The following is a 25244-nucleotide window of genomic DNA, read 5'->3' as shown; positions in this document are numbered from 1 at the left end:
AGTTGGAGTTGGAAAATGAGATTGAGAAACCTGAAAAAGAATAAAAAGACCAAAATCACCTACAATTTTGTACTGAATGGCTCCTTAAAGTTCCTAAATTTGTTTTGAACAACATGGAAGAATTTGTCAATGACACTTATGCAAGCTATGTGGTGAGGACTATGCTCCAGTGCGTTAGTGGAGTTACGGTGATGGCAGACATTTCAAAAAGCAAAAAGTCACGAGATCAGTCCGATGAAAATGGGGATGGCCAACGGGGAATTATGGCAAGAGATAAAGCTTTCCTGGAAGTTCTGAGAGAATTTACTAATAGAATTATGTTATGGCCACAGTTTGGAGGTTTGTGGAACAACTTTTTTGGGTATTTTCAGAAATTAGGCTAGAACTTGTGTATTAGTTTTTCGACTTTTTCTTCTTTGAAAACCTCAAAGAGCACCATGGAACAGTGTAGATTCCTGTACAGTCGGTTTTTGAAATAATTTAGCACTCATTTTTGCCAATAGTTTATTTAGTTTAGTTTCTAAACTGTTTGTAGTAATTTCTGCTCGCTTAAGTTTCTTTTCTATAAAGTTACCTTTCTGTTAGGTTCGTTTTTTGTTAAAGTTTCTTGCATACGTTACACAATAACAATTTAGTTACAGTAATAGTTCCAGTAACCACTTGCGGATTTAGGGGAGTGGGGGACCCCGGGCTCCTCAAGATATATTCTGGTGCACTTTCACTGTTTTTCTTTTTTATGGCACTTGGTATTAACCAAGTGACATATAGCAATCGCAAATTCTGTCGGTCTGTCTGTCGGTCCCGGTTTTGCTACTTTAGGCACTTCCAGGTAAGCTAGGACGATGAAATTTAGCAAGCGTATCAAGGACCGGACCAGATTAAATTGGAAATAGTCGTTTTCCCGATTTGACCATCTGGGAAGTGGGGACTGGGGGGCCGGTTAATTCGGAAAAAATAGAAAAAATGAAGTATTTTTAACTTATGAGCGGGTGATGGGATCTTAATGAAATTTGATGTTTGGAATGATATTGTGTCTTAGAGCTCTTATTTTATATCTCGACCGGATCTGATGACATTGGGGGGCAGTTGGAGGGGGGAAACCTAAAATCTTGGAAAACACTTAGAGTGGAGGGATCGGGATGAAACTTGATGGGAAAATAAGCACAAGTCCCAGATACATGATTGGCATAATCGGAACGGATCCGCTCTCTTTGGGGTAGTTGGGGGGGGGGGATTAATTCTGAAAAATTAGAAAAAATGAGGTATTTTCAACTTACGTACGGGTGATCAGATCTCAATGAAATTCGATGTTTAGTATGATATCGTGTCTTAGAGCTCTTATTTTAAATCCCGACCGGATCTGGTGACATTAGGGGGGAGTTGGGAGGGGGAAACCTAAAACTTGGAAAACACTTAGAGTGGAGGGATCGGGATGAAACTTGGTGGGAAAAATAAACACAAGTCCTAAATACATGATTGACATAAACGGAACGTATCCACTCTCTTTGGGGTAGTTGTGGGAGGGGGGGGGGGTATTTCTGAAAAATTTGAAAAAATTAGGTATTTTTAACTTACGAACGGGTGATCAGATCTCAACGAAATTTGATATTTAGAAGGATATCCTGTCTCAAAGCTCTTATTTTAAATCCTGACCGGATCTGGTGACATTGTGGGGAAGTTTGGGGTGGGGGAACCTAAAATCATGGAAAACGCTTAAATTGGAAGGATCGGGATGAAACTTGGTGGGAAAAATAAGCAGAAGTCTTACATACGTGATTTACATAATTGGAACGGATTCGCCCTATTGGCGGGGGGGGGGGGGTTAATTATGAAAAATAAGGGAAAATTACGTATTTTTAACTTACGAATTAGTGATCGGACCTTCATGAAACTTCATATTTAGAAAGACCGTGTAACTCAGATCCCCTATTTTAAATCTCAACCGGATCAAGTGTAATTGGGGGGGGGGGCAGTGGGGGGACCGGAAATCTCAGAAAATGCTTAAAGCGGTGAGATCAGGATGAAACTGGATGGGAAGAATAGAAACCTGTCTAATGTGCCTGACATAATCGGACCGGATCTGCTGTCTTTGGTGGAATTGGGGGGGGGTAATTTTGAAAATTTAGGTATTTGTAACTTATGAAAGGGTGACCAGATCTTAATGAAATTTGATATTTAGAAGGATCTTGTGCTTTAAAGTTCTAATTTTAAATTCCGACGAGATCCTCTGACATTGGGGGGAGTTGGAGGGGGAAACCGGAATTCTTGGAAAACGTGAAAATTGGGTTATTTTTATCTTACGAATAGATAATTGGATCTTAATGAAATTTGATTTTTAGAAGGATGTCATGTCTCATAGCTCTTATTTCAAATCCCGACCAGATCTTTGACATTGGGGAGAGTTGGAGGGGGAAATCTTGGAAAACACTTGGAGTGGAGGAATCGGGATGAAGCTTGGTGGATAGAATAAACAAATGTCCTTGATACGTGATTGACAGAATCGTACTGGATTCGCTCTCTTTGGAGGAGTTGGGGGGAAGGGTTCAGTGATTTGGCGAGTTTGGCTCTTCTGGACGTGCTAGGACGATTAAAATTGGTAGGTGTGTGAGGGAGCTGCACAATTTGACTTGATAAAGTCGTTTTCCAGGATTCGACCATCTGGGGGGCTAAAGGGAGAGGAAAAATTAGAAAAAAATAGATATTTATAACTTACGAGTGGGTGATCGGATCTTAATGAATTTTGATATTTAGAAGGACATCGTGACTCAGAGCTCTTATTTTAAATCCTGACCGGCATTAAGCCTCTTATTTTCCTTTTTAAATCAATCTATTGATTCATAGAATTCTGTTAAAGCTCATACCATATGATCTCTTGGCTCTTAGCTCTTCTTGCCTCGTCACAAGTGCCATATGAGCTCTTAGCTCTTGTTTCACTCTGTTTTGTAGAATTTGTTATTAGTCAATTATTGGCACCTTTGTCACATTGCCACCCCCCCAAGATTTGCTCATTGGCGCCCTTTTCACATTGGGCCATTGGGTCAATATTAGCTAGCGATGAAACGCTCTAAATATACGTTTGAAGTTGTAGAAGTGAGAAACTGGTTCGTGATGGTGGATTAAATACTTGTTCAGGCCCGAAAGTAAAATTTTTCTGTTAGAAAAAAATTCTGGCCTGAGATTCCAGCCACCAAAAATTACCCGCACAGTTCCATCTCTCATCTGCCATTTGGGAAAAGTCTGGGAATTGCTCAGGGATAGCTCCAAATAATATTTTGTTTAACTGATAATAACTACTTGAGTAAAATTCTATTTTCTGTTTGGGACAGTGTACAAAAATTTGTGCTGTAACATCCTAAAAAAAATCTAGAAACTTATCCTCAAAACCCCCCTGTTTTACCTTTAATCTATCTCATATTCTTTTTTCTTTTCTGAAAAGAAGAACATCTAATTTTGAGCATTTGACTGTGGCTAGATATTGGCGAGGTATATTTGACCTAGGGATACCAAGTGGATCCCTAGGGACGCTGGAAGTTGACTTTCATAACTCGAAGCTGGGACTTCTGGGCCAGGAGTCCCAGATGTCAAATTGCAGTGTCCTGAGATTAAATACCTTGAGTCCTTGTGACTTGTAATGGCTTTGAGTGACTTATCGGCCTTTTCAGATCGTTTGAAATCATTTCTTCAATTGTTATGAAGTTAAATAAAATTCCGATGATTTTCCTCCCTTATCAAATTCAATTCTTGGGTTATTGAATCAGTGATTGAATTGTAGATTTTCTATTTTCGTAGATAATCTGATTGTAGCAGTCTTGTTTGGCTGATCCACTAATCTGGATCCTGAGTTAAATATGTAGATTGTAAATATGACAACACTGCCTAGAAAAAAGAATGTAGAATTTAATTTTGGATTTTAGCGGTAGTTGGACTAGGTTTATAAATTTTGCTGTTCTGCAGTTTGCAATTGGACATTCCGGTCTTATAAACGTCTTTGTTTTGCTCACAATTTTTAGTCTCGTTTCAAGTTTTTTGTTTATCATTGGAATATGTCCCAAATTGAACTTTCAGAATGCCGGTTAAAGATTCAAAGTTTGTAATTAATTTTCGATCACATCGCGAGATAACAGCTTTCACATCACTGATATTTCTGAGAATCTTTGAGAGAATATCTACGCTGCTTTTCTACCAGTTATGAATTTTTGGCTTCTTAATAGAACAAAAAAAAAACTATAAACTCATTTTGTAATGCTAATATCCCCGTTTCACTACATTTTCAAGTCATTACGCACACCAGCGACAAATCTTTTTGCTGAAACGGCTTATTTGAATTTGCTTTTGTTAAATCAGTTCACAAATGGCACCTTTTCAGGTAAATAAGAGTTCCAATTTTAAGCGTAAAAATTAAATAAAAAACAAGTTTTTTCAACTGAAAGTAAGGAGCAACATTAAAACTTAAAACGAACCGAAAATATTACGTATATGAAAGGGGTTACCCCCGTCTCAACACCTCGCTCTTTACGTTAAAGTTTTTTGGAACCCCCTTCATATGCGTAATAATTTCTGTTCGTTTTAAGTTTTAATGTTACTCCTTACTTTCAGTTGAAAAAACTTGTTTTTTATTTAATATCCGATCATTTTCTAAATAATGCCAGGAAATCTGACCCCACCTCCTTGGAGAAACCCCCTCACCATGGAAATATCCTCTAGACAATTCAATCCCGGTGAAAATTTACCCCTGACAATTACTCTTAACGACTCCGCACGTAAAATTGAGACGGAAAAGAGAAAGCAAGACATATAAAAAGAATTTTGTATAAGAATTCTGGCAAATTCTCGCAGTGTATAATTCACCCTGATAAATTCACTCCCTGGATACCTCCCTCCCAATAGAAAATTCTCCCCTGGAAAAAACCCCAACAGAAAATTTGTCATCCCCCACCCGAAAATGTATGTTTACATCCCAATAAAAAATACTATGCCTAAACAATGGGCAAATTTTATAACTAAAAGACCTTTCCCCTGGGGCTGTGGGGGAGGGGGTCTTACTATATCCAAAGGCATAGTCATTGGACCTTTCAGCTATTATGAATAAAATGGCTATCTCAAAACTTTGATCGGACGATTTTGGGAAAAAAAGTGATGGCGGAGGTGGCTTAGTTGGTCTCTTATTCTTTTGGTCACTAGAATTTATTATTTCCGTTTGAATGAGCCCTCTTTCGATATTCTAGGACCACCGGATCAATACGATCAACCCCTGGGAAAAAAAGAATAAAATAAACACGCATCCGTTATCTTTCTTCTGGTAAAAAAAAATACAAACCTCCACATTTTCGCAGATAGGTGCTTGAAGCCTATTCAGTAGGGTTCTCTGATACGCTGAATCTGATGGCGTCATTTTCATTAAGATCACTTCAATTTTGGGGTGTTTCACCTGTAAGTACGTGGTAACGTACTTGCAGTTTTTAACCACGAACTGTTTGAACTGCAATTTCCTCAGATTTTTATTTTGGTTGTTATTATGTATATGAGGGAGTTGCTCCCTCCTCAGTACCTCGCTCTTTACGCTAAAGTGTTTGTGAATTTGTAAGGAGCTTATTATTCTAATTAAACAGTTCTTGTGTGTCAGGAGTCATTCTTAAATAATTGGAACAAAGTCTAACATTAGCGTAAAGAGCGAGGCGCTGAGAAGGGGGCAACCCCCTCATATACGTTAAAATTTCTGTTCGTTTTTAAGTTTTAATGTTGTTGCTTACTTTTAGTTGAAAAAAACTTGTTTTTTTTTAATTTAATTTCTGAACGTTTTTGAATTTTTGCATGTTTTGATTTTGGCTCACCGCACATGTATCATGAAAACAAAATTTTAATAACAACCACTAGCCGAAGACATGCCAAATCTTTGGTTTATTATCACATAAAGATCATAGTTAAGAAGCTTGCTTAAGATAATATTAAAAGCTAAGATTGGCCGAAAAGTTCAAAATTTTGATCATACTATTTTGGGAAAAAAATTACTGGGGGAGGTGACCTAGTTGCCCTCTAGTTTTTGGTCACTTAAAAAGGGCACTAGAACTTCTATTTTCCTTTCGGACAAGTCCTCTTCCGATATTTTAGGACCTATGGGTTGATACGATCACCCTGGGAAAAAAAAAGTTAAACACGCATCCGTGATCTTTCTTCTGGCAAAAAATACGGAATTCTACCTTTTTGCAGATAGGAGTTTGAAACCAATACAGTAAGGTTCGCTAATACGCTTGATCTAATGGCGTGATTTTCATTCAGATCACTTGTCTTTTAGAGGTGTTTCGTCTTTTTTTTCGAATATCAGAAAAAAAAATCTGGCTCGTAACCTTTGATGGGTAAGACTAAACTTAATGAAATTTATATATTTGAAATGACCATAAAAAGCCGGTTCTTTCAATATATGTATGGGTATCAAAATCTTTTTTTAAGCCGTTTCTTAGAGTTTCGGTTACTATTGAGCTGGACCGCTCCTTACTTATAGTTTGGTACCACGAACTGTTTGAACCGTAATTTTCTCAGACGTTTCTTTTGGTTGTTATTACGTATATGAGGGAGCTGTCCCCTCCACAGTTCCTCGCTCTTTACGCTAAAGTGTCAGTGAATTTGTAAAAAGCTTATTATTCTAACTAAATGGTCCTTATTTGTCAGGAGTCATTCTTAAATAATTGGAACAAAAAGTCACACATTAGCGTAAAGAGTGAGGTGCTGAGAAGGGGGAATCCCCCTCATATAGGTAATAATTTCTGTTCGTTTTAAGTTTTAATGTTATTCCTTACTTTCAGTTGGAAAAACTTGTTTTTTTTATATTTAATAACAACCACAAGCCGAAGACATGCAAAATCTTTGGTTTATTATCACATAAAAATCACAGTTAAGAAGCTGCTTAAGATAATATTAAAAGCTAAGATTGGCCAAAAAAATAGCACAACGAACGATTGTTTATATCGGCAATTATTTAACAAAACTCTAACTTTAGCATAAAGAGAGAGGTACTGACGAGGGAAGAAACTCCCTTTATCCGTAATATGAGGGGGTTCCCCCTTTCGTCAATACCTCCCTCTTTGCGCTAAACTTCGAATCTGGTTCCAATTTTTTAAGACGAATGTCCCCTGAATCCCAAAAGCCATTTAATTAGAATAAATAGCTCCTTTGAAATCACTAAAAATGCTTTAGCGTAAAGAACGAGGTATTGACGAGGTGCCGAACACCCTCATATACGTTATTGGTATAATATCTGCTCGTTTTAAGTTTTAATGTTATTTCTTACTTTCAGTTGAAAAAACTTGTTTTTGTAAAATTTAATTTCTGAATGTTTTTAAAATAAAATTACATCAATAAAATTCATGAAAATTTCCCTTCAAAGATCCTCCCACGAGATCCTAACTTTTGATGGGTAAAACATATATTTAAGATCAGCATAAAAATGCGATTCTTTTGATGTATCTATTTGTATCAAAATCCCTTTTTTATAGTTTCTGTTACTATTGAGCCGGGTCGCTCTTTACTTTCAGTTCGTTACAACGAAGTGTTTGATCAAGATGAGAAGGGTTTTATCAGGCTGATAGAATGCTTTATAGGATTTAATTTCCATTTAATAAATAAAAAACAAGTTTTTTCAATTGAAAGTAAGGAGCCCCAATAAAACTTAAAGTAGGGAAATTATTCCGTATAAGAAAGGGGTTGTCCTCTGCTCGTCGCCTCGCCCTTTACGCTAAAGTTTGACTCTTTCTCACAACTCTACTGCTTAAAACAATAAAAAATAGCGTAAAGAGTGAAGCGTTGAGGAGGGGACAACTCCTTTCGTATACGGAATAAATTCTGTACGTTTTAATGTCGCTCCTCACTTTCAGTTGAAAAAATTTGTTTTTTTTAATTCTGAACGTTTATGAATTAATGCATGTTTTGATTTTTGGCTTTTTTTTTGGCTAAATGGCTTTCTCATAGTTTTTGATAAAGGTGGGGGAGGAGGTATAGTTGCCCTCCAATTTTTGGTTATTTAAAAAGGCAACTAGAACTTTTTATTTTTTTACTAAAGTTTTTATTAGTAATAAATGTACGTAACTTACGAATTAACTTACGTAACGAACTTTCATATTTGTATATTTTTATCACGTATATGAGGGGGTTCGTCCCCTCGTCAATACCTCGCTCTTTATGGTAAAGCTTGAATTTTGTCCCAATTCTTTAAGAATGACTTCTGAATCACAAAGGCCGTAGAATAAATAGTTGAAATTACTAATAATACTTTAGAGTAAAGAGCGAGGTATTGAGGAGACGAACCCCCTTATATACGTAATAATTTCTCTTCGTTGCTGCTCCTAAGTTTTAATGCTGCTCCTAACTTGCAGTTGAATTTTTTTTTTTTTTTTGTTTAAATAATGCTAGAAAATCCCGCACGCCCTTCATGGAAATTCTCTTCCCTCATGATAAATTCCTCCATGGAAAGACCCTCCTACATAACCTCCTTCCCCTGAACCCCCCCCCCCGTGAAAAAGCCCCCCTGAAAACGTCTGTACACTTCCCAATAAACATTACTTTATGTAAACAACGGTCGAAGTTTGTAGCTTGCAGCCCCTCCCCCGGGGACTGTGGGGGATTAAGTCGTCCCCAAAGACACAGTTATTTGGTTTTTCGACTATGCTGAACAAAGTGGCTATGTCAAAATTGTCATCTGGTGACTTCGGGAAAACAATTAGCGAGGGATGGGGCCTAGGTGCCCTCTAATTTTTGGTCATTTAAAAGGGGCAGTAGAATTTTTAATTTCCGTTAGAATGAGCCCTCTCGTGACATCCTAGGACCACTGGGTCGATACGATCACCTCTGGGAATAACAAATAAAAAAGATAAATAAATGAACGCGCATCCGTGATCTGTCTTTTGGTGAAAAATACAAAATTCCACATTTCGAACTTCTACAGCAGGGTTTTCTGATACGTGGAATTAGGTGGTGTGATTTTCTTTCAGATTCTATGCCTTTTAGGGGGTGTTTCTTCCTGTTTTCTAAAATAGGGCATATTTTTCAGGCTCGTAACTTTTGATGATTAAGACTATACCTGATGAAACTTGTATATTCGAAATCAGTATTAAAATGCGATTCTTTTGATTGCAAAAACAGAAACAAAATTCTGTTTTTTTTAGAGTTTCGGTTACTATTGAGACGGGTCGCTCCTTACTACAGTTCGTTACCACGAACTGTTGAATAATTTGAGCGGTTTGCTGAAAAAGTTTTTTTATGTTTGACAAGTTGCTGGTGTAAGCTTAAATAAAATGGCATAAAGCTTTAATATCGCAGCTGATACGTTGCCCTTCCCTCTCGTAGAGACATTTTTTGCACAAAAAATGACTTTCCTGCATCTCATGTCGTTTCTGCTCGCAACAAAAAAAAACTCGTTTCTGCACTAAGATCTGCACTAACCACTAAGATCTGCACAACGTATATTGCATCTTGAACAACTATTTGGTTTTTCTGTTATACGACGTGTGCATTATCCCCCTCATGAAAAAGCCTCTGACCACTCCCTCAGACCCAAAGAGCTTTGTGTAGCTACGAAAGAGCTTCAAATTACGCAATTTGGATAACACTAACAATAATATAATTATAACTTCAAAGGCGTATCCAGCATTTTTGTTCGGGGGGGGGGGGGTTGTGATTGGAACAATTTTTTCCCGGTGGTGTTTATACTCATTACCCCCCCCCTCTTGAATATGGTAATTTAGCATGCACAATTTGAGACTGCTTGTGCAGATTTACCTGCACAAGTTGTTTTACAGCATATTGTTGTGTCAGGTTTCTTGCAGTTGCTTCAGAAAATAATAATAATTCTGATTTCACATAATATCACCCTGTTGAAAATTCTGGAAAGTGGAAATATCGTAATTGGCTCGTTATGTGTTTTATTCCGTTTCAATTATTGATTTTATTGCTTGACGTTTAGTTTTGCCCTTGAAGTAGTTATTACTTTGAATTTCTGATGTTGCACTTTTAAGTATTATTTAATGCTTAATATATTTAATATTTATATTTAATGATCATTTAATACCTATATAATAGCAGTATTTAAGCATAATTTCATTAACTTTTTTCTATATAGACATGATCGTGTTAGCTTATGTTAGTTGAATGTAAATGTAGATACGATATAGAAAACGTTTGAACTGAACACAATTGCAGGAAAAAGGGAAAATGTCTCTCCATACCCAAGATTGCCCAGGGATTTTCTTGCTTCAGGAAAGTTTGAAAAACCTTGGCTTATTAAAGGACTATAGTACGTTCTTGGAAATGTCCTGTGATGGCCCCCTCTCATCAAAGCTCAGAGTTATAGAAACCTATTTGTCCTAGATAGGTGCAAGTCATTTATAGATTCAAATAAATTCAAACATGATTTGATGTAGAAAAAAAAATAATAATAACTAAATGTCTCCTTTAATTTGAACAAGTTTTTTTGCTTCTTTTTATTCTCAAATTAAAGTGGCAAGTTTCAAATATTTTGATTTCCCTTTGTTTCCCTCTAAGCACTTGTAATACATCCTTGAAAAGTATAAATAGAATTAAAGACCCACTCGAAATAGTAAAGATTAAGTGTGATCTTCTTGCAAAAAAGTGTAAAAATCATTTACGTGACACAAATCTATTTCCTTTATTTGCAATAATTTGAAATTCGCATGTGCAATTGTTTTTAATTGATTTTTCCGTATTTGCTATTTTGAGTCTGCTATTTTGTATTGATATGATTAGAATTTCTTTTATATTTGTTAATACTCCTCAGTTTTTGTATTTACGAGGCAAATAAAAGTATGATAATGCAACTGCCTTAGTAGATTAATGAAAACCTTTTTCTTTTGTAAATACTTTCGTGATACATATTTCGTTTAAATCCTGTTGTAAAGTTTTCTGTAAAATTCTTCTGTAATACTTTTTCTGTAAAAAATCTTTTTTATATAGAGCATATTAAAATAAAGCTTATTTTATATTCGATAATTTTTTTCCCTAATCCTTCAACTCCTTATTACTGTCTTACACTCCTTTTATCCTTATCCTTTTTCTCTAGACTTGGCTTACAACGAAGCTTCTGCAGCAACTGTACAAACTCTAATCCTGGTTCTTAACGGAAGTCTAGGGAAGCTATTGCCTCCATTGTTAGACTTGCTGTATTCCAATTGTTTTTCACAAGAAGAAGGAACAGAAAACACGTTACCTTATGTATTTCAAGATAATTGTGCTCAAAGGACATTGGAGGTGGCGTTGTCGGTTGGCTCGTCCACGTTTTACGATAAGGCCTATGAAAGGCTTTTCAAAGGGAGACTTGTAGATCTTTGCGAAACTGAAGCTAAATTTGCAGTTATTTCTTTAATAGGAGGGTGCAAGGATAAGGAAAAGGTATGTGAACTGATTTTCTTCTGTAGTTGATATCAAAGATTTTTGTTACAAAAGAAAATATAATATGGCTAAAAATATCTCATCAATATAGCGGCATGATATATTTTTTCCCTTCCCTGTACTTTCTTGCGACCTCTTTCTTTTTATTAGTAAAATGTACAATTTGCTAGTGCTTGTTGCTCTTGGTCAGCTTTCATATTTATTAAGGCGTTTTCATATAAATCAAAGCGTTTTCTTTTAGAAAGAGGTTTAATCAAAATTAGAAAGAGGTCTTGCTGACTCTTCATTTTCATCAGTAAAATGTACAATTTGCAAATGCTTGTAGCTTTTGTTCAGCTTTCATATTTATTAAGGCCTTGGTCAGGCAAATCAAAGAGTTTTCTTTTAGAAAGAGGTTTAATAAAAAATTAGATGTCTTGCTACCTCATTCTTTTCATTAGTAAAATATAAAATTTGCTAATGCTCGTTGCTCTTGTTCAGATTTCATATTTGTTAAGGCCTTGGTCAGGCAAATCAAAGCGTTTTTTTTTAGAAAATTAAAAAGAGGTCTTGCTACCTCTTTCTTTTCATTTGTAAAATGTACAATTTGCTAATGCTCGTTGCTCTTGTTCAGCTTTCATATTTATTAAGGCCTTGGGTCAGGCAAATCAAAACGTTTTCTTTTAGAAAGAGGTTTAATCAAAATTAGAAATAGGTCTTGCTACCTCTTTCTTTTCATTATTAAAATGTACAGTTTGCTAATACTCGTTGCTCTGGTTCAGCTTTCATAAAACGAATGCCTTGGTGCGGCAAATCAAAGCGTATTTTTTAACCCAAAGCCAGTTCGAATTAACTAGCTTACAGAGAAATTATGCTACCTTTTTCGTTTTCCTATGGAAAAATGTAACAAAACTAACCTTGCTTTTTCTTGGGTGCTACCAATCGGTAAAGCAAGATCAATAACCAGAAACGTCCTATTTGTCCAAAAACTTTAAACATATTTAAATACTTTTGGATTTACTTTCAACTGACTCTGTTGTTCTAATAATGACGAGCTCCAGCAAAAGCAGAAACATGTGTTTTTTCTGCTTTGTTGTGTAGCTAACAATGATGCTTATGAGACTTAAGGCTGCTCAGTCACTTGAGAGTCTGGTAACCACTGCTTAAAACATTTGAAAGGAACTTTACTTGTAGCATTTTTAGTTAGTGAATGCTTGGGCTCGTTTCGGACAAACATCTTCTGACATAGACTAGCCTGAGTTTATCTTACGAGCTTCTGTTTTTTTTGTTTTTTTTTTCGAATCTCTTTTTAAAATAACATGCTTCTAAGAAAATTCTGTTAGCAAACACTTTTTCTTCAAAAAGTAACAGAAAATCGTCATTTGTCAATGAACCAAATTACAAATCATAAGAATTGTTATTTTTAGAAGAGGGTTTTTTCAACTCTCCCATCAAAATTTTACTATCCCACTGCCCAGGAAGTTGGACATCATCTTCTTCCTTCTAAATGTCTAATTTTGTCAGACGAAAGCCATTTGTAAGTTGACTCATCGGATGGCGGAAAAAGCCTTTAAGTAAACGGGATCTTGTTGACAAGGCCATCTATGATCTAGTATGTTGATGTAAAGAGGCTTCACAAATGTAGATGGTTTCCTTTGATGTTGCCGTTTGTAGCTAGTACTTTAGAAAATAGATCAATGGTTTTGCCGTAGAGCTATTTTGAGGTTGCGGAACAGCGGGTGAATGTAGTTTTAAGAAAAAATATGGTTTTAAGGACTGTCATTTTTGGATAAAACATTTTTCAATGTCCCATTGAAATTTCACTATGCCGCAGCCCACGAATTGGAACGTCATCTTCTTCCTTTTACGAGCTTAATTTTGTAACACAGTAGCTGATTTGTAACTTAGATCATTAACAGCTAGTAAAGGGCGATTTGACAACTAGTCATGGTTTTTGTATTTGTCATTGTTCACTTTCGGCCTATTTCGAATTGTGATAGTATCCATTTTATACAAGGCGTTTTAATTGGATTTGTAATCGTATCATTGGAGTAAAAAGGAATTGGACAATGCCAATCAATCTGTTTAAATTGATACATAGCAATAAAGTAAAAAAAAACTTTCCAAACTTATTAGCTTCAATTATATTAGATTCAATTTTATGTACTACTCCTATCATAGCTTTTTTTGATGAGATAAATGCGTGTATTTTACACTTCATTATTTTGCGGAAACCGCCTTCAAAGTTTCTCAAGTTTTGCGGCACTTTTCCCGCCAGTTGCACACCACTAAACATAGGATTCGAGTAAAAAATTGTTCAAGTGAAAAGGTTTAAATAAAAAGTGAAAATGTCATGTGTATGTTTTTAACATTGGCGTACTTCTTAGTCTTGTACGAACCCCATCAGGTTAAACACGTATATCCGCAAATATGCGTTTTTACCATTGGAACACATATAAGGATTCAGTCATTTATTTAGGAAGTAAGAGAAAAATCATTTTCAGATCACAAAAATAGAATAATTAGAACACTCTTCAGAAAGTCAATGGAATGGGTACCAGATGGCATGTCTTTTAAAAAATTCTGCGATTTTCTGGCATTAAAGGCACAAGCTTCGCCAATATTTTATCTTTTTTATTAGGGTTGACCCCTTTCCCTCGGTTTAGCTTCTCCCCAAGAGGATGTTTCTGTACCCTCTTTGATCACTTTTTTACATTTTTCCAGGACAAAATCTAAAGAATCCTCTTTGCTGTCTACTGAGGTATTGTACAACATGGATGTTTCACCACGGTCAAATCTTACTTGAGAAAATTTGTTCAACGGGGATGGAGATTTGATGGAAATCTACTGTCAATATCCATCAAAGTGCCTCCTTACAGTTTAGTTATACATATTGCTTTTTCAATAAATTCACACGGGCATCCAAAGTCCAAACCGTATTTGTTTCGAAGCTTGAACTCTATGGACCCATGCACTGAGTCTGGAGCCATATGGGTGTAACCCTTCGGTAGATTAAATATATAAAAAAAAAATTTTTTTTTAACTGCAAATCAGGAGCGACGTTAAAACTTAAAACGAACAGAAATTATTCCGTATATGAAAGGAGTCGTCCCCTCCTCAGACCCTGGCTCTTTACGCAAAATTCTGACTCTTTCTCACAACTCTACTTTCAAAACAATAAAAAACTTTAGCGTAAAGAGCGAGGCGTTGAGGTGGGGACAACCCCTCTAATATACGATATAATTTCTGTTCGTTTTAAGTTTTAATGTCGCTCCTTACTTACAGTTTTAAAAAAAAACTTGTTTTTTTTTATTTAATTTCTGAATGTTTTTGAATTAATGCATGTTTTGATTTTGGCTCACCGCACATGAATAATTAAAACAAAATTTGCATATTTTTTTTTTCGGCTAAATGGCTTTCTCATAGTTTTTATCGGACGACTTTGATTTAAAAGAAAGGGATGGGGGAGGAGGCCTAGTGCCCTCCAATTTTTGGTTACTTGTAAAGGCAACTAGAACTTTTTTTCCCAACTTTTTTATTAGTAATGTAACTTACGTAACGAACTTCTATTTCTTATATTTGTATTACATATATGAGAGGGTTCGCCCCCTCGTCAATACCTTGCTCTTTAGCCTACACTAAAGCTTGAATTTTGTCCCGATTCTCTAAGAATGACCCCTGAATCACAAAAGTCGTAGAATAAATAGTGAAATTACTAAAAAATACTTTGGTGTAAAGAGCGAGGTAATGTGAAGAAGATGAACCCCCTTATTTACGTAATAATTTATGTTTTTTTAGGTTTTAATACTGTTCCTTACTTCCAGCTGAATCATCTTTTGTTCATTTTCTCATTGTTTTTTTTTTTTTTTTTTAAATAATGCTAAAAAATCCTGCAGCCCCTTCATGGAAATTCTCTTCCCTCATGATAAATACCTCCACGGAAAGATCCTCCCACGTAACCCCAACCCCGACCCACCTCCCCCTCAACCCGAAAAAGTCCCCCTGAAAACGTCTGTACCTTCTTAATAACCCTTACTCTATGTAAACAATGGTCAAAGTTTGTAACTTGTAGCCCCTCCTCCGGGGACTCTGGGGGATTAGGTCGTACCGAAAGACACAATTATTAGGTTTTTCGACTATGCTGAACAGAATGGATATCTCCGAATTTTGGTCCGAAGTCTTTGGGAAAAATGAGCGTGGAAGGGGGCCTGGGTGCCCTCAAATTTTTTTGGTCCCTTAAAGAGGGCTCTAGAACTTTTAATTTCCGTTAGAATGAGCCCTCTTGCGACATTGTAGGACCACGGGATCGATACTATCATCCCTGGGGGGAAACAAATAAATAAACACGCATGCGTGATCTGTCTTCTGGAAAAAAATACAAAATTCCGCATTTTTGTAGATAGGAGCTTGAAACTTCTACAACAGGGTTCTCTGCTACGCTGAATTTGCTTGCTATATTTCTTTGACAATGTCATATTAACATTCTCACTAGTGCTATTGCTCTCATTGCCATACTCAGTTTCACTATCTCCCCCATTAGTCCTACTTAAGTCTTCTTCATCTGTTGAAATGCGGAATCGTCTGAAAAATTGTAGTTGGTATCTAATGTCGCTCTATTTTTCTATATATTGCATAAAGTAATGTTGGTAACACTGAGCTTGAAGTGCTGGAAGCCCACCCCTCCGGGAAATTTTGACGGTATGTTTATTGGTTTTCGTTAGCTGTGTCTTTCTTTGACTTTGTGAAATATGTATTGCACTGTGAATAGAAGGACATATTTTGGTTTTATTCAGTTATGTTGTAAATGTGTTCAATCTAAAAATATATCCGACAAAGATCTAAAATATTTGTTAAAAAATCTAAAGTATGTCCAAAATCATTACCATATTGAAATGCAATTTTTTTTAAGTAGACAGTGTTAGGTTTTTATGCCTTGAAATGCTGAGAGTGTTTTATTCTCTTTTTAACTTTTTTTTTTTAATTGACATGTTTATTTTGTTTAATTACCAATCCTCTTTTTCCTTTTCCAGTTTTCCGAAATTTACGAAGAACTAGAACCCAACTTCAAACGTTTTTTAACCGAAGGTGAAGGGGGGATAATGCTTGCAATTGCCAAGGCGTCCCAAAAATTGGTTACTAAGCAAGGAAATTTTCTAAGCGTAAGCTGAATTCTTTTTCTTATTATTATTTTTTTAACTGTACTGAATTTTTAGTAGTTTTATGCTGGGTTCAGAGACATACATCTTCCATAACATGGGAAGGGGAGGGGGGGGGGGGTAAAAAAGTTATTAATACATCCTAATATTTATGACAAGCTAAAATGTAAGGAATGCTGTTCAAATAGCTTAGCAAGAATGGAAACTGGCTTGAACTTCAGCTGTGTAATGATTACCCATAATAATTGACTGGCTAAGAATGTATTGGAATTATGTCTCTAAGATATATTGGAAGTATGTCTGTCATACTCTAGGACGGTGGACATATCAAATCTTCGTCGTCCTTATCTTCTTGTTTGGTTTCTTTTTCTTGTTGGACAGGCTTGAAAGATTTTAGAAAACAAAAGAAGACGAACTTCTTGGTTTGTCCATGATATTTTCTACTAAGTAAGAAAAAAACATGGCAACGCTGTCCAACAAATTTAATCCCTTGACATCGTAAAGTACTCCTTGGAACATCAAATGAAGTATAGTTAAAAGAGCTGTTAATTGGAATCAAGAGCTAAGTCATCACAGTTATTAAAATCGACACTAAGGCTAGTACTACAAAGACCTGTTACAAAAACTTTGTGCAAATAAAGATCTACTAGAATCTATGTTTGTTATTTTAATAGGTTCTCTGCGTTTTTATTTACAGTCAAATCTGGAAAATCTAATTTTTTTTTTGTTTCTTCGCTTCTCATCCATTGTGTAAAACTTTTATAGTTCAAAATTATTTGTAAGTGTGCTGTATTCTTTGTGTCTACGTTTTTTTTTTTTTTACTTTTTTTTATTTTCCGCTGTGTGTGCCTTGTTGATTATATAAGTGGAATATGTGCGATATATTACTTTTATGAAAGTCCAATTTCTTAGTCTTTTTTATTTAGTATCTATTTGTTTGTTTTTATTGTTCACTTTGGCTTTCGATCTTCATTATTCTAGCCCTTTTTCTTGCTTTTATTTATTGCCCCGACTTGACTGTAATTTAGATAAAGCATATATTTAAGATTGATTTGTTTTTTTTAAATAATTAGTTAATATGTTTGTTTATTCAGAATTTAATAGAAATCTCGTCATGTACAGGCCCAGAAGGCAATAATCATGTCTAATACAATCCGTTTTGAAAATAACTACTTAATATGTTTCTTTATTCTAGAAATTACTAGAATTCTCGTCATGTACAGACCCCGAAGGGAATAATCCATGTTTAATACAGTCTGTTTTGAGAATACAAGCGTCGAAGTTCAGCAAGGGTTCAAACAAGATTACTGACGCTGGTTCTCAAATGGTACAAACATTATTAAGGTTCAATAAACCTATAAAGGTAAGAGAATAATGTTTATGCATAAACATAAAATTATGCAGTCTTACGCTGTCTTATGCAGTCTTAGAATATGGTCTTACGCTGGATCTCAAATGGTACAAACTTTATTAAGGTTCAATAAACCTATAAAGGTAAGAGAATAACGCTCATGCATAAACATAAAATTATGCAGTCTTAAAATTACGGTCTTACGCTGGATCTCAAATGGTGCAAACATTATTAAGGTTCAATAAACCTATAAAGGTAAGAGAATAACGCTTATGCTTAGTAAATGATACAAATACTTAAGGAGAGATATTTAAATGCTCCAAGCAATGTCTTATGAAAGGAAGTACAGTTGCTGCATCCATGTATTGGCTTAGAAATACTGAGAAATCAGACATTTCTAATTCTTCGAATTTGCCTACATAGCAGAAGTATATAATTAATGACAAGTGTACTTTTCAAAATCTAGGGGGTAAGGAAAAAAAATCTAGGAGGAGGGTTGACCCTTGCTTGCCTCTCATCCATGGCTCTGTTATGAAAACAAGCATTATTTTTCCAAACTTGCAAAAGCATATAGTTTGTAAGAAGTAATGGAAGATTTTTAAATTCTCGAGATGATCAGAAAAAAGAATGCATACTAAGAATGCACACTTATGCATACTAAAAGGAATGCATACTTATGAATACTAAATGAAACAAACACTCATGAAGAGAGATTTAAATGGTCTAAGAGATGTCTTATAAAAGGAAGGGCAACTGCTGCACCCATGTAACGGAAATATTCAAGGTCAAAAGGGACTTTACAACCTAAGCTTAGAAATTAATTGCTGAGAAATGAGACATTTCTAATTCTTCAAATTTGCCTACACAGTAGAAGTATGTAATTAATGAGAAGTGTACTTTTCAAAATCTACGGGGTAAGGAAAAAAAAATTTGGAGGACGATTGCCCACTGCTTGCTTCCCATGCATGCCTCTATCATGAAAACAAGCATTATTTTCCAAACTTGCAAAAGCCTGTAATTTGTAAGAAGTAATGGAAAATTCTTGAGATGGATAGACAAAAGAACCTATCCTAGGGCATAGCACATTTTAAAACACTTTTCCGTCTTTCTGTTTCTTGTAGAGCGGAACAAGCAACTTTAGAAGTTGTTTGTTTCGGGAGAAGGGGACAGGAGTAATTTGTAAAAATCGAAACAACAAAAACAGGTAAATTTTATGAAAGATATTGTAATTGATTAATCTAAGTAAATTGATTCGAAGTGTGTTTAAGTTAAGGTAACTTGATTGATTAAGTTTAAACTAAGTTAAATATAAATTAAAAGTTAATTTATATTAGAGACCTAGCCTAGATCCTCCTTCCCTCTTAAGCACGATCCAGCTTTCCTGTGCTCAAGAAAGGAAACACTGAAAATAGCTATCTAAAAATTTTCTCTCTCCCGATCACCTTTTCTCTTCCTCTCTCCTCAAGGAAATAGCCAATGGTGATGCATGTACTTTCTTGTTTCATGAGGACAACCATATTCCAGTCAAACGGGATAAGAATTAAACCAAGCGTAAAGAACGGAAATATAAAGATCTTAGCGGAAAAATAAAATACAACCTACTACAACGTGGGATACATATTTGTTTTGTAATTTTGTTTCAAAATCTTTTTTTTCGATAATTTAGTTTCAAAATTGCAAGTCTGTCTATCTTTGTTTATTCCTTCATATACTTTATCGTAAAAAAATAAAAGATTCAGACGAAAGACTTCCCTGTTCATTTAAAAGCCATGATTTTTTTGTAAATCAAGATCCAAATGATCTAACTAAGAATTAGCTGAGATTTTCTTTAGTACTTTTTAGGTAATTCCTGAATATTTCAATTTCCTGAACCTTTCACTACTGACAAACTTACTTTATGGACTTTAGGTTAGCAAACTGGCTTATGATTTGATTTTTGAATCATCAAAAAAAAAACATCATATAAACTCCGCTATTTACGCTTGTCAGTAGTATTTGGAAATTTCCATATAGTAATCGACTGTGTCTTTAAACTTAACAAAAAAAAAATCAACATTCAGAGATTCGCTGAATATGTAAATGAAGTAAAGTTGTAGAAACAATCAAAGATGCTTGAAAATCTCATTCAGCATAGGACCAGACTCTAAATCTGAATCTCAACGCAGTGGGTTCGAGTGGGATATTCTTTTCCCGTTAGTAAAAATAGTCTTTTCCCCCGTTCTCACGACTGAAAAATGTGACGGTATAATTTCTGCGGCTAATGCTGATTAAATGACCTGTACTTTTCAAGAAAATCTTCTCGGCAAGTACCATTTCTATTTTCCTGAAAAAGTTAAACATTTTTCAGCAGCTCGTCCATACGTTACAACAGAAATCAAAGCACTAAGCAGGAAAATCAGACAACTTTTCAGAAAAAAAAAACATAAAGAAGGGACTATCCTGAAGAATGAAATTAGACGAATGACCCGCCAAGCAGAGCCAGTGTACTATCAAAAGGAAGTATCTCACTTATTTGATTCTAAGCCTGGACACTGGTAGAAAAGGATAAAGCAAATGACAGGTAAAATGCAAACTGGACTGGATTTCGGCTATGACGAGCCGGACAAAGGAACTTCAGATCTCCTAAACACCCACCTGGCAGCGATTATTCACACACTTCCACCACTAGACCCGGGGGATTCTCTGCATCTGTCTCCAGATTTTATGGATTTCCCAATTATCACAGAATCCCAAGTTTGTGTCCAACTGATGATACTGAAGAGGAGGAGAATTACACCATTCAATATTCCTATTGACCTCTTTAAGGCTTTTCCTGAATTTTTGAGTGCTCCTTTAACTTTAATATTCAACAAGATTGCAATGTCAGGCCAGTATCTACAAAATTGGAAGAAGGGATTCATAACCCCTGTCCCCAAGAGAGGAGCCCCCTGTGATTTTACTGGTATGTGGCCTATTGCGACGACACCTATTTTAGTAAAATCTATGTAAGTTTCATCACTGGGTGGCTATAAACCTTTATTCTGCATAAAAGATGACCCTCAGCAATTCGGTAGTATTTCCAAGAGTTCGGCAAGCCATTACTTAATTAGCTTGCTTGATAAAATTTTAAAGCATCTAGATGAACCAGAACGCCAGGTCAACCTCTTGGCGATTGACCTAAAGAAAGCATTCGAATTGATCTGCCATAGAACCCCTATCTGCAACCTATTGGTAAGTTTTTAACGTTGATGCATATTTAGTAACAATAGTTTCAAATTTTCAAATTTTAAGTATTTTAAACATAGTATTTTAAAACATCTTGGCAGAATTTTTCAAATAGGGTGGAGGGGTTTTATGTTAGGGTGGAACCATTTTTCTCTGACCTTCAAAAATAGGATACAGTACGTTTTTCCTTTTGCATGTCGTCTGGCAGGCTTTGCTAGTAGAAATTTTTCAACATTGTGGGTTTTGGTTGTGGAATTTTCAAGTTAACAGTAGCTCTGTTCGAAATGAAATTATGATTCGTCTCTAGCCAAACCCATCTTATTCTAGATGATAAACAGTATGCTGTCACTACCTGCAAATGAGCTACGTGACTTATTCTGTGATCCTTGTGGAAGCTACGTCATGGATACTTTTGTCTCTTCACCCTCTATTGGTGAAAAATCCAGGGATAGACTGAGAAACAAACTCAAGGTAATTATTCAGTCTTTAGTATTTGGATTTAAGTTATATGCTTCAATTTTAATATTTTTTGAAATTAAGCTCCTTTAATTTCTTTTACTATTTCTCTTAAGTTTAATTTAGTTAGTTTATTTGGGGCCCCCTGATGCTCCTGTTGTTATTGATAAGGTGTTTCGTCTTGGTTTTGCCATTTAGTTTTGAACAAAATTGCCTACCCAACGGAGTTTTTGATAAATGTGGCCATTTTTGAAACGGTGTATGAACCATCTTTTATTTACAATTTGGAAAACCAAAATAAGCTTTGTAATTGTCTGAAGACAAGACCGTATTTTTACTTTTTTCTTATTTAAATATTAATTCCCATGAAGACCTTGAAAGGTATGTTTTTTCTCCCCTGTAAAACTATTAAAATACTCATAGGCCCGTTTGTTTTTCGCACGATGAATGCATCCATTATAAAACTATAGAGCTTAATTTATTTCCAAACTTACAACCGTAAGTTGTAAGTTTCTACCGGCGTAGAAACTTAGAGTTCTACTGTGCCAAGTTCTACCGGCAGACCAAGCTAAAAATAATGCCACCCAATTAAATCTGATTTTACTTTCTTATATATGGCAAGGCTTGTCAATTTGTACGCAACCAGCTGCTAATATTAAAGCTTCTTGTCTTTTATCCACTTTGTAAGAAAAAAAGAAAAGAAAAAACAACGTTTCTAGTTAGGTAGGGGCAACTTTGCGAAATATGTTTATTTATATGTTATTTATGGCCTTGCTAGCAGACAGACTAATATTCTAGAAACATTGAGTCTATTTTCAAGCAGATCTCACCTTTCTATCAGATTACAAGCAGAAATGCTTTGTCATTAAATGTTCACTTTAACAGGGAAAGGGGACGCAGACTTTTATGTTTGGTGGAAAGGTGGGATTAAAAACAAACATGGTAGACATATAAGCCCTTGTAATTTTTTTTTTCTGTTGGGGTCGGTTCTTTTTCTGCATCCCGTCAACAAGTCAGCTACAGGTGTATACATGAAACTTCTGAAAATAATTGCTAGTTCAAAATGACTATAAACTACACTACTGGCTTGTTGAAAATAAAGACAACCTCCAAGAAAAAAAGGACCAAATGTTCCTTGAAGCTCAATTACTCCTGTGTGATATCAGCCAGATTTTTCTGGCTCACCTGCCATTTTATGATCAAGAGGAACAGGATTTCTACATAAAGAGACAATTTTTCATGCTTTTTGTTTCTGTTTATTTTTCAACCCAAAAGAATTTCAGAGAAGGTTATAGTGTTTCAATTATAAAACGAACAGACCGTTTGTAAGTTTGGAAATAAATTAAGCTCTTTAATTTTATAATGGATGCATTCATCGTAGTTTATAGTCATTTTGAACTAGCAATAGATTTTTTATAGAAGTTTTGATTGGCTGAAAATTTCTGATTGGCTTAAATTAGCGCTAGTTAAGTCTCGAAATCTCATTATGAATGGGTCTTTACTGCTAATATGACATATCAATACTATCGATGGCAACTAGAGACTAGAGGACTGTAAGATTAAACCTACCGTTTGTCAAGGGGATGGCCTTTTTTTTAGCTCTATGTGCATGGAAGTTCAATGCCACCTATGTGTTATTTCCCAACTGAAGAAAACTACATATTCTGCTAAATCAAAACCCATTATGTTCAGTAAGAAACTATTGAATATTTTTCGGACTGATTTTCTTTTTTCAGGGCGAATTTGCAGGACTAGCGTCATCAGAAATGGTTCTCGAGCCTTCGATTCATTGTGGGCAGTATCAGACATCAAAACAAAAGCTACTATTGGTCAAGAACTACTGGTTAAGGAGGCAGCTGCTTCTGGAAACCAATGGGGGTCAATTATTTTTGCAAAACATGGATTGAGCCTCTTAAGGAAACGGAAATCAGACTGGGAAGCGTTCCAGGGACAAGAAACAAATAAAAGGAAGCTATTCAAAGAATTTTTGAGTGTGCCCTAATGTCTCATTTGTGCTTCTATAAAATAAATATACCCTCGTCTTGCAATGTACGATACTTGCGTCACTCAAAGTGGTCGTGTGGTTTTATTATTCTTTAAAATACAATGATAAATAAATCAAGCCTCACTTGGAACCAAAATCTTTATCTATCAGTACTCCGCGGTCAAAAGAAAGAAATCCGGAGCATTTTGCTTCAGAAAGGATGTATCTTGGAGAATCAGCCTCCCCCCCCCCCCTTCTAAACCTTTACCTTTCCTAGTGGCTACTTTCCGCGTCCCACTTGTCATGTTAAAGGTCATTCCGGAACGAAAAATTTGTATTAGTAAATCAGGAGAAAATCTTTTAAAAATGAGCTTAAAATTCAGAATGTGTTAGAGCCGTGATTCTCAACATGGGCTGCTGGCCCCCAGAAAAAACCTAGGTTAGTATTTAACCAAAGGCCGTATGAAGTGCCTCGGTTATTTTGACTTATGGGTCACACTTAACAAATTTGGACATTGGTAAACCTGGCTTATTGCACTGAAAGCCTGTAAGAATGCAAATTTGTTTCTAATTGATGCATGATTTTAAGCAGTCCAAATGTAAACTAAAATCACGTTCTTTCTATCTAGCCTTAAACATCCCTTTTGAAATTGCTTGATAATAGGGATTATATATATATATATATATATATCATCACAAAAACATTCAAAATTCCACGTTTCTTAGATCCGTCCGTTGTTCTTGCTTTATGATGGGTTGGCGTATACCATGAAGTATTTCAACTAGACCTTTAAAGCGTATGTAGCAAACTATATTATCAAAAATTAAAAGATGGATTGCATTGGAAATTAATTTTAGCTGTTAGATATAAGTGAGTTATACATTAAAGAGAAACATCATGATGAATGTAAGTACCTTTTGTTATAAAAGCAGCAAAACAAGTTAAGTTTATAAATAGTTTTTACTCAACTCTAGTTTTATTCGCTGTGTTTTAACGGATTTACGGGGCCAGCTTGGTTTTGCGTTTCTGCTCTACTTGTCATCCGGCTGTTTAGTGTGAGAAAAACAACGAACCTGTCTCAGACAAAACTAAGAGTGTTTTGACAGATGCTAATTCGGCTCTGCAGTTTTTAAATTAACACCCATCTTAAGGAGAAGTGCTCCGATTTATGATTATACTAATACGAAACGGTTTATAGTCAACGCACCTTATTATGAAGCAGGAAATCAGCCTACTCACACTCCATTTCAGCTAAAACTTCAACCAAGTTAAAATCTAATCGCGTGCCGTAGATCCCGTGACTGTCCTTTATTATATTTTCCTTAAAATTTCTTATTTATTAACAGGCCTGTATGGTCATCTCCACTGATATAGGCTATTTCGGTATGCAATAGATTCGCCATCCACTGAAAATAAAGTCTATTTAATAATATTTTTATCAGAATTCGCCTCACTATATTCAGAAATTTTAGCGCAAACATAGCAAAATCGCCAAATTCCATGGTAAATCACGAAATTTTAGGGAAAATCACCAGCAGTAGTATCCCTGCTTGTTTCTAACAGTTTAGCCACAAGACTGTATTGAACAATAATTGATCTTCGAGCATAATTCCAGTTTTACAGTAGAATCTGAGTATAAATTTTTCAAAGCACTCATAGCTTTGAACCATACAAAACCAACAAAAAAATGACACAAAAGTCTTTGAAGATCAATTCGAA

General features: G+C 35.3%; 2 protein-coding genes across 2 annotated transcripts in view; both read left to right on the top strand.

Annotated features, from left to right (window-relative positions):
• The first annotated feature begins 98 nt into the window (after positions 1-98).
• LOC136028502 (nucleolar protein 9-like) overlaps positions 99-25244 on the top strand; it is a 59632-nt gene continuing 34486 nt past the window's right edge. Inside the window, exon 1 of the mRNA XM_065706345.1 lies at positions 99-339. Within this exon, the coding sequence (XP_065562417.1) occupies positions 114-339 (226 nt within the window). The 5' untranslated portion in view covers positions 99-113. The remainder of the gene's footprint in view (positions 340-25244) is intronic.
• On the top strand, positions 4243-23598 carry LOC136028440 (nucleolar protein 9-like). Its single transcript, XM_065706282.1, has 6 exons — positions 4243-4366; positions 11066-11394; positions 16404-16532; positions 17725-17892; positions 21412-21555; positions 23277-23598. Exons 1-6 carry the CDS (start codon positions 4243-4245, stop codon positions 23445-23447), a joined length of 1065 nt encoding a protein of 354 aa, XP_065562354.1. The 3' UTR covers positions 23448-23598.

The sequence above is a fragment of the Artemia franciscana genome, chromosome 6 (genome assembly GCF_032884065.1).
Source record: "Artemia franciscana chromosome 6, ASM3288406v1, whole genome shotgun sequence".
Lineage (NCBI taxonomy): Eukaryota > Metazoa > Arthropoda > Branchiopoda > Anostraca > Artemiidae > Artemia > Artemia franciscana.
This window is presented reverse-complemented; position numbering and strand designations above follow the sequence as displayed.

What these genes read in the sequence shown, in the direction of transcription:
- LOC136028440 (XM_065706282.1), top strand. Translation starts at nt 4,243, where the DNA reads ATGCTAATATCCCCGTTTCACTACATTTTCAAGTCATTACGCACACCA. An exon ending in CACAAATGGCACCTTTTCAG is followed by an intron (nt 4,367 to 11,065) that starts GTAAATAAGAGT and finishes CTTTTTCTCTAG; the next exon opens with ACTTGGCTTACAACGAAGCT. An exon ending in GGTTCAATAAACCTATAAAG is followed by an intron (nt 17,893 to 21,411) that starts GTAAGAGAATAA and finishes ATCTTATTCTAG; the next exon opens with ATGATAAACAGTATGCTGTC.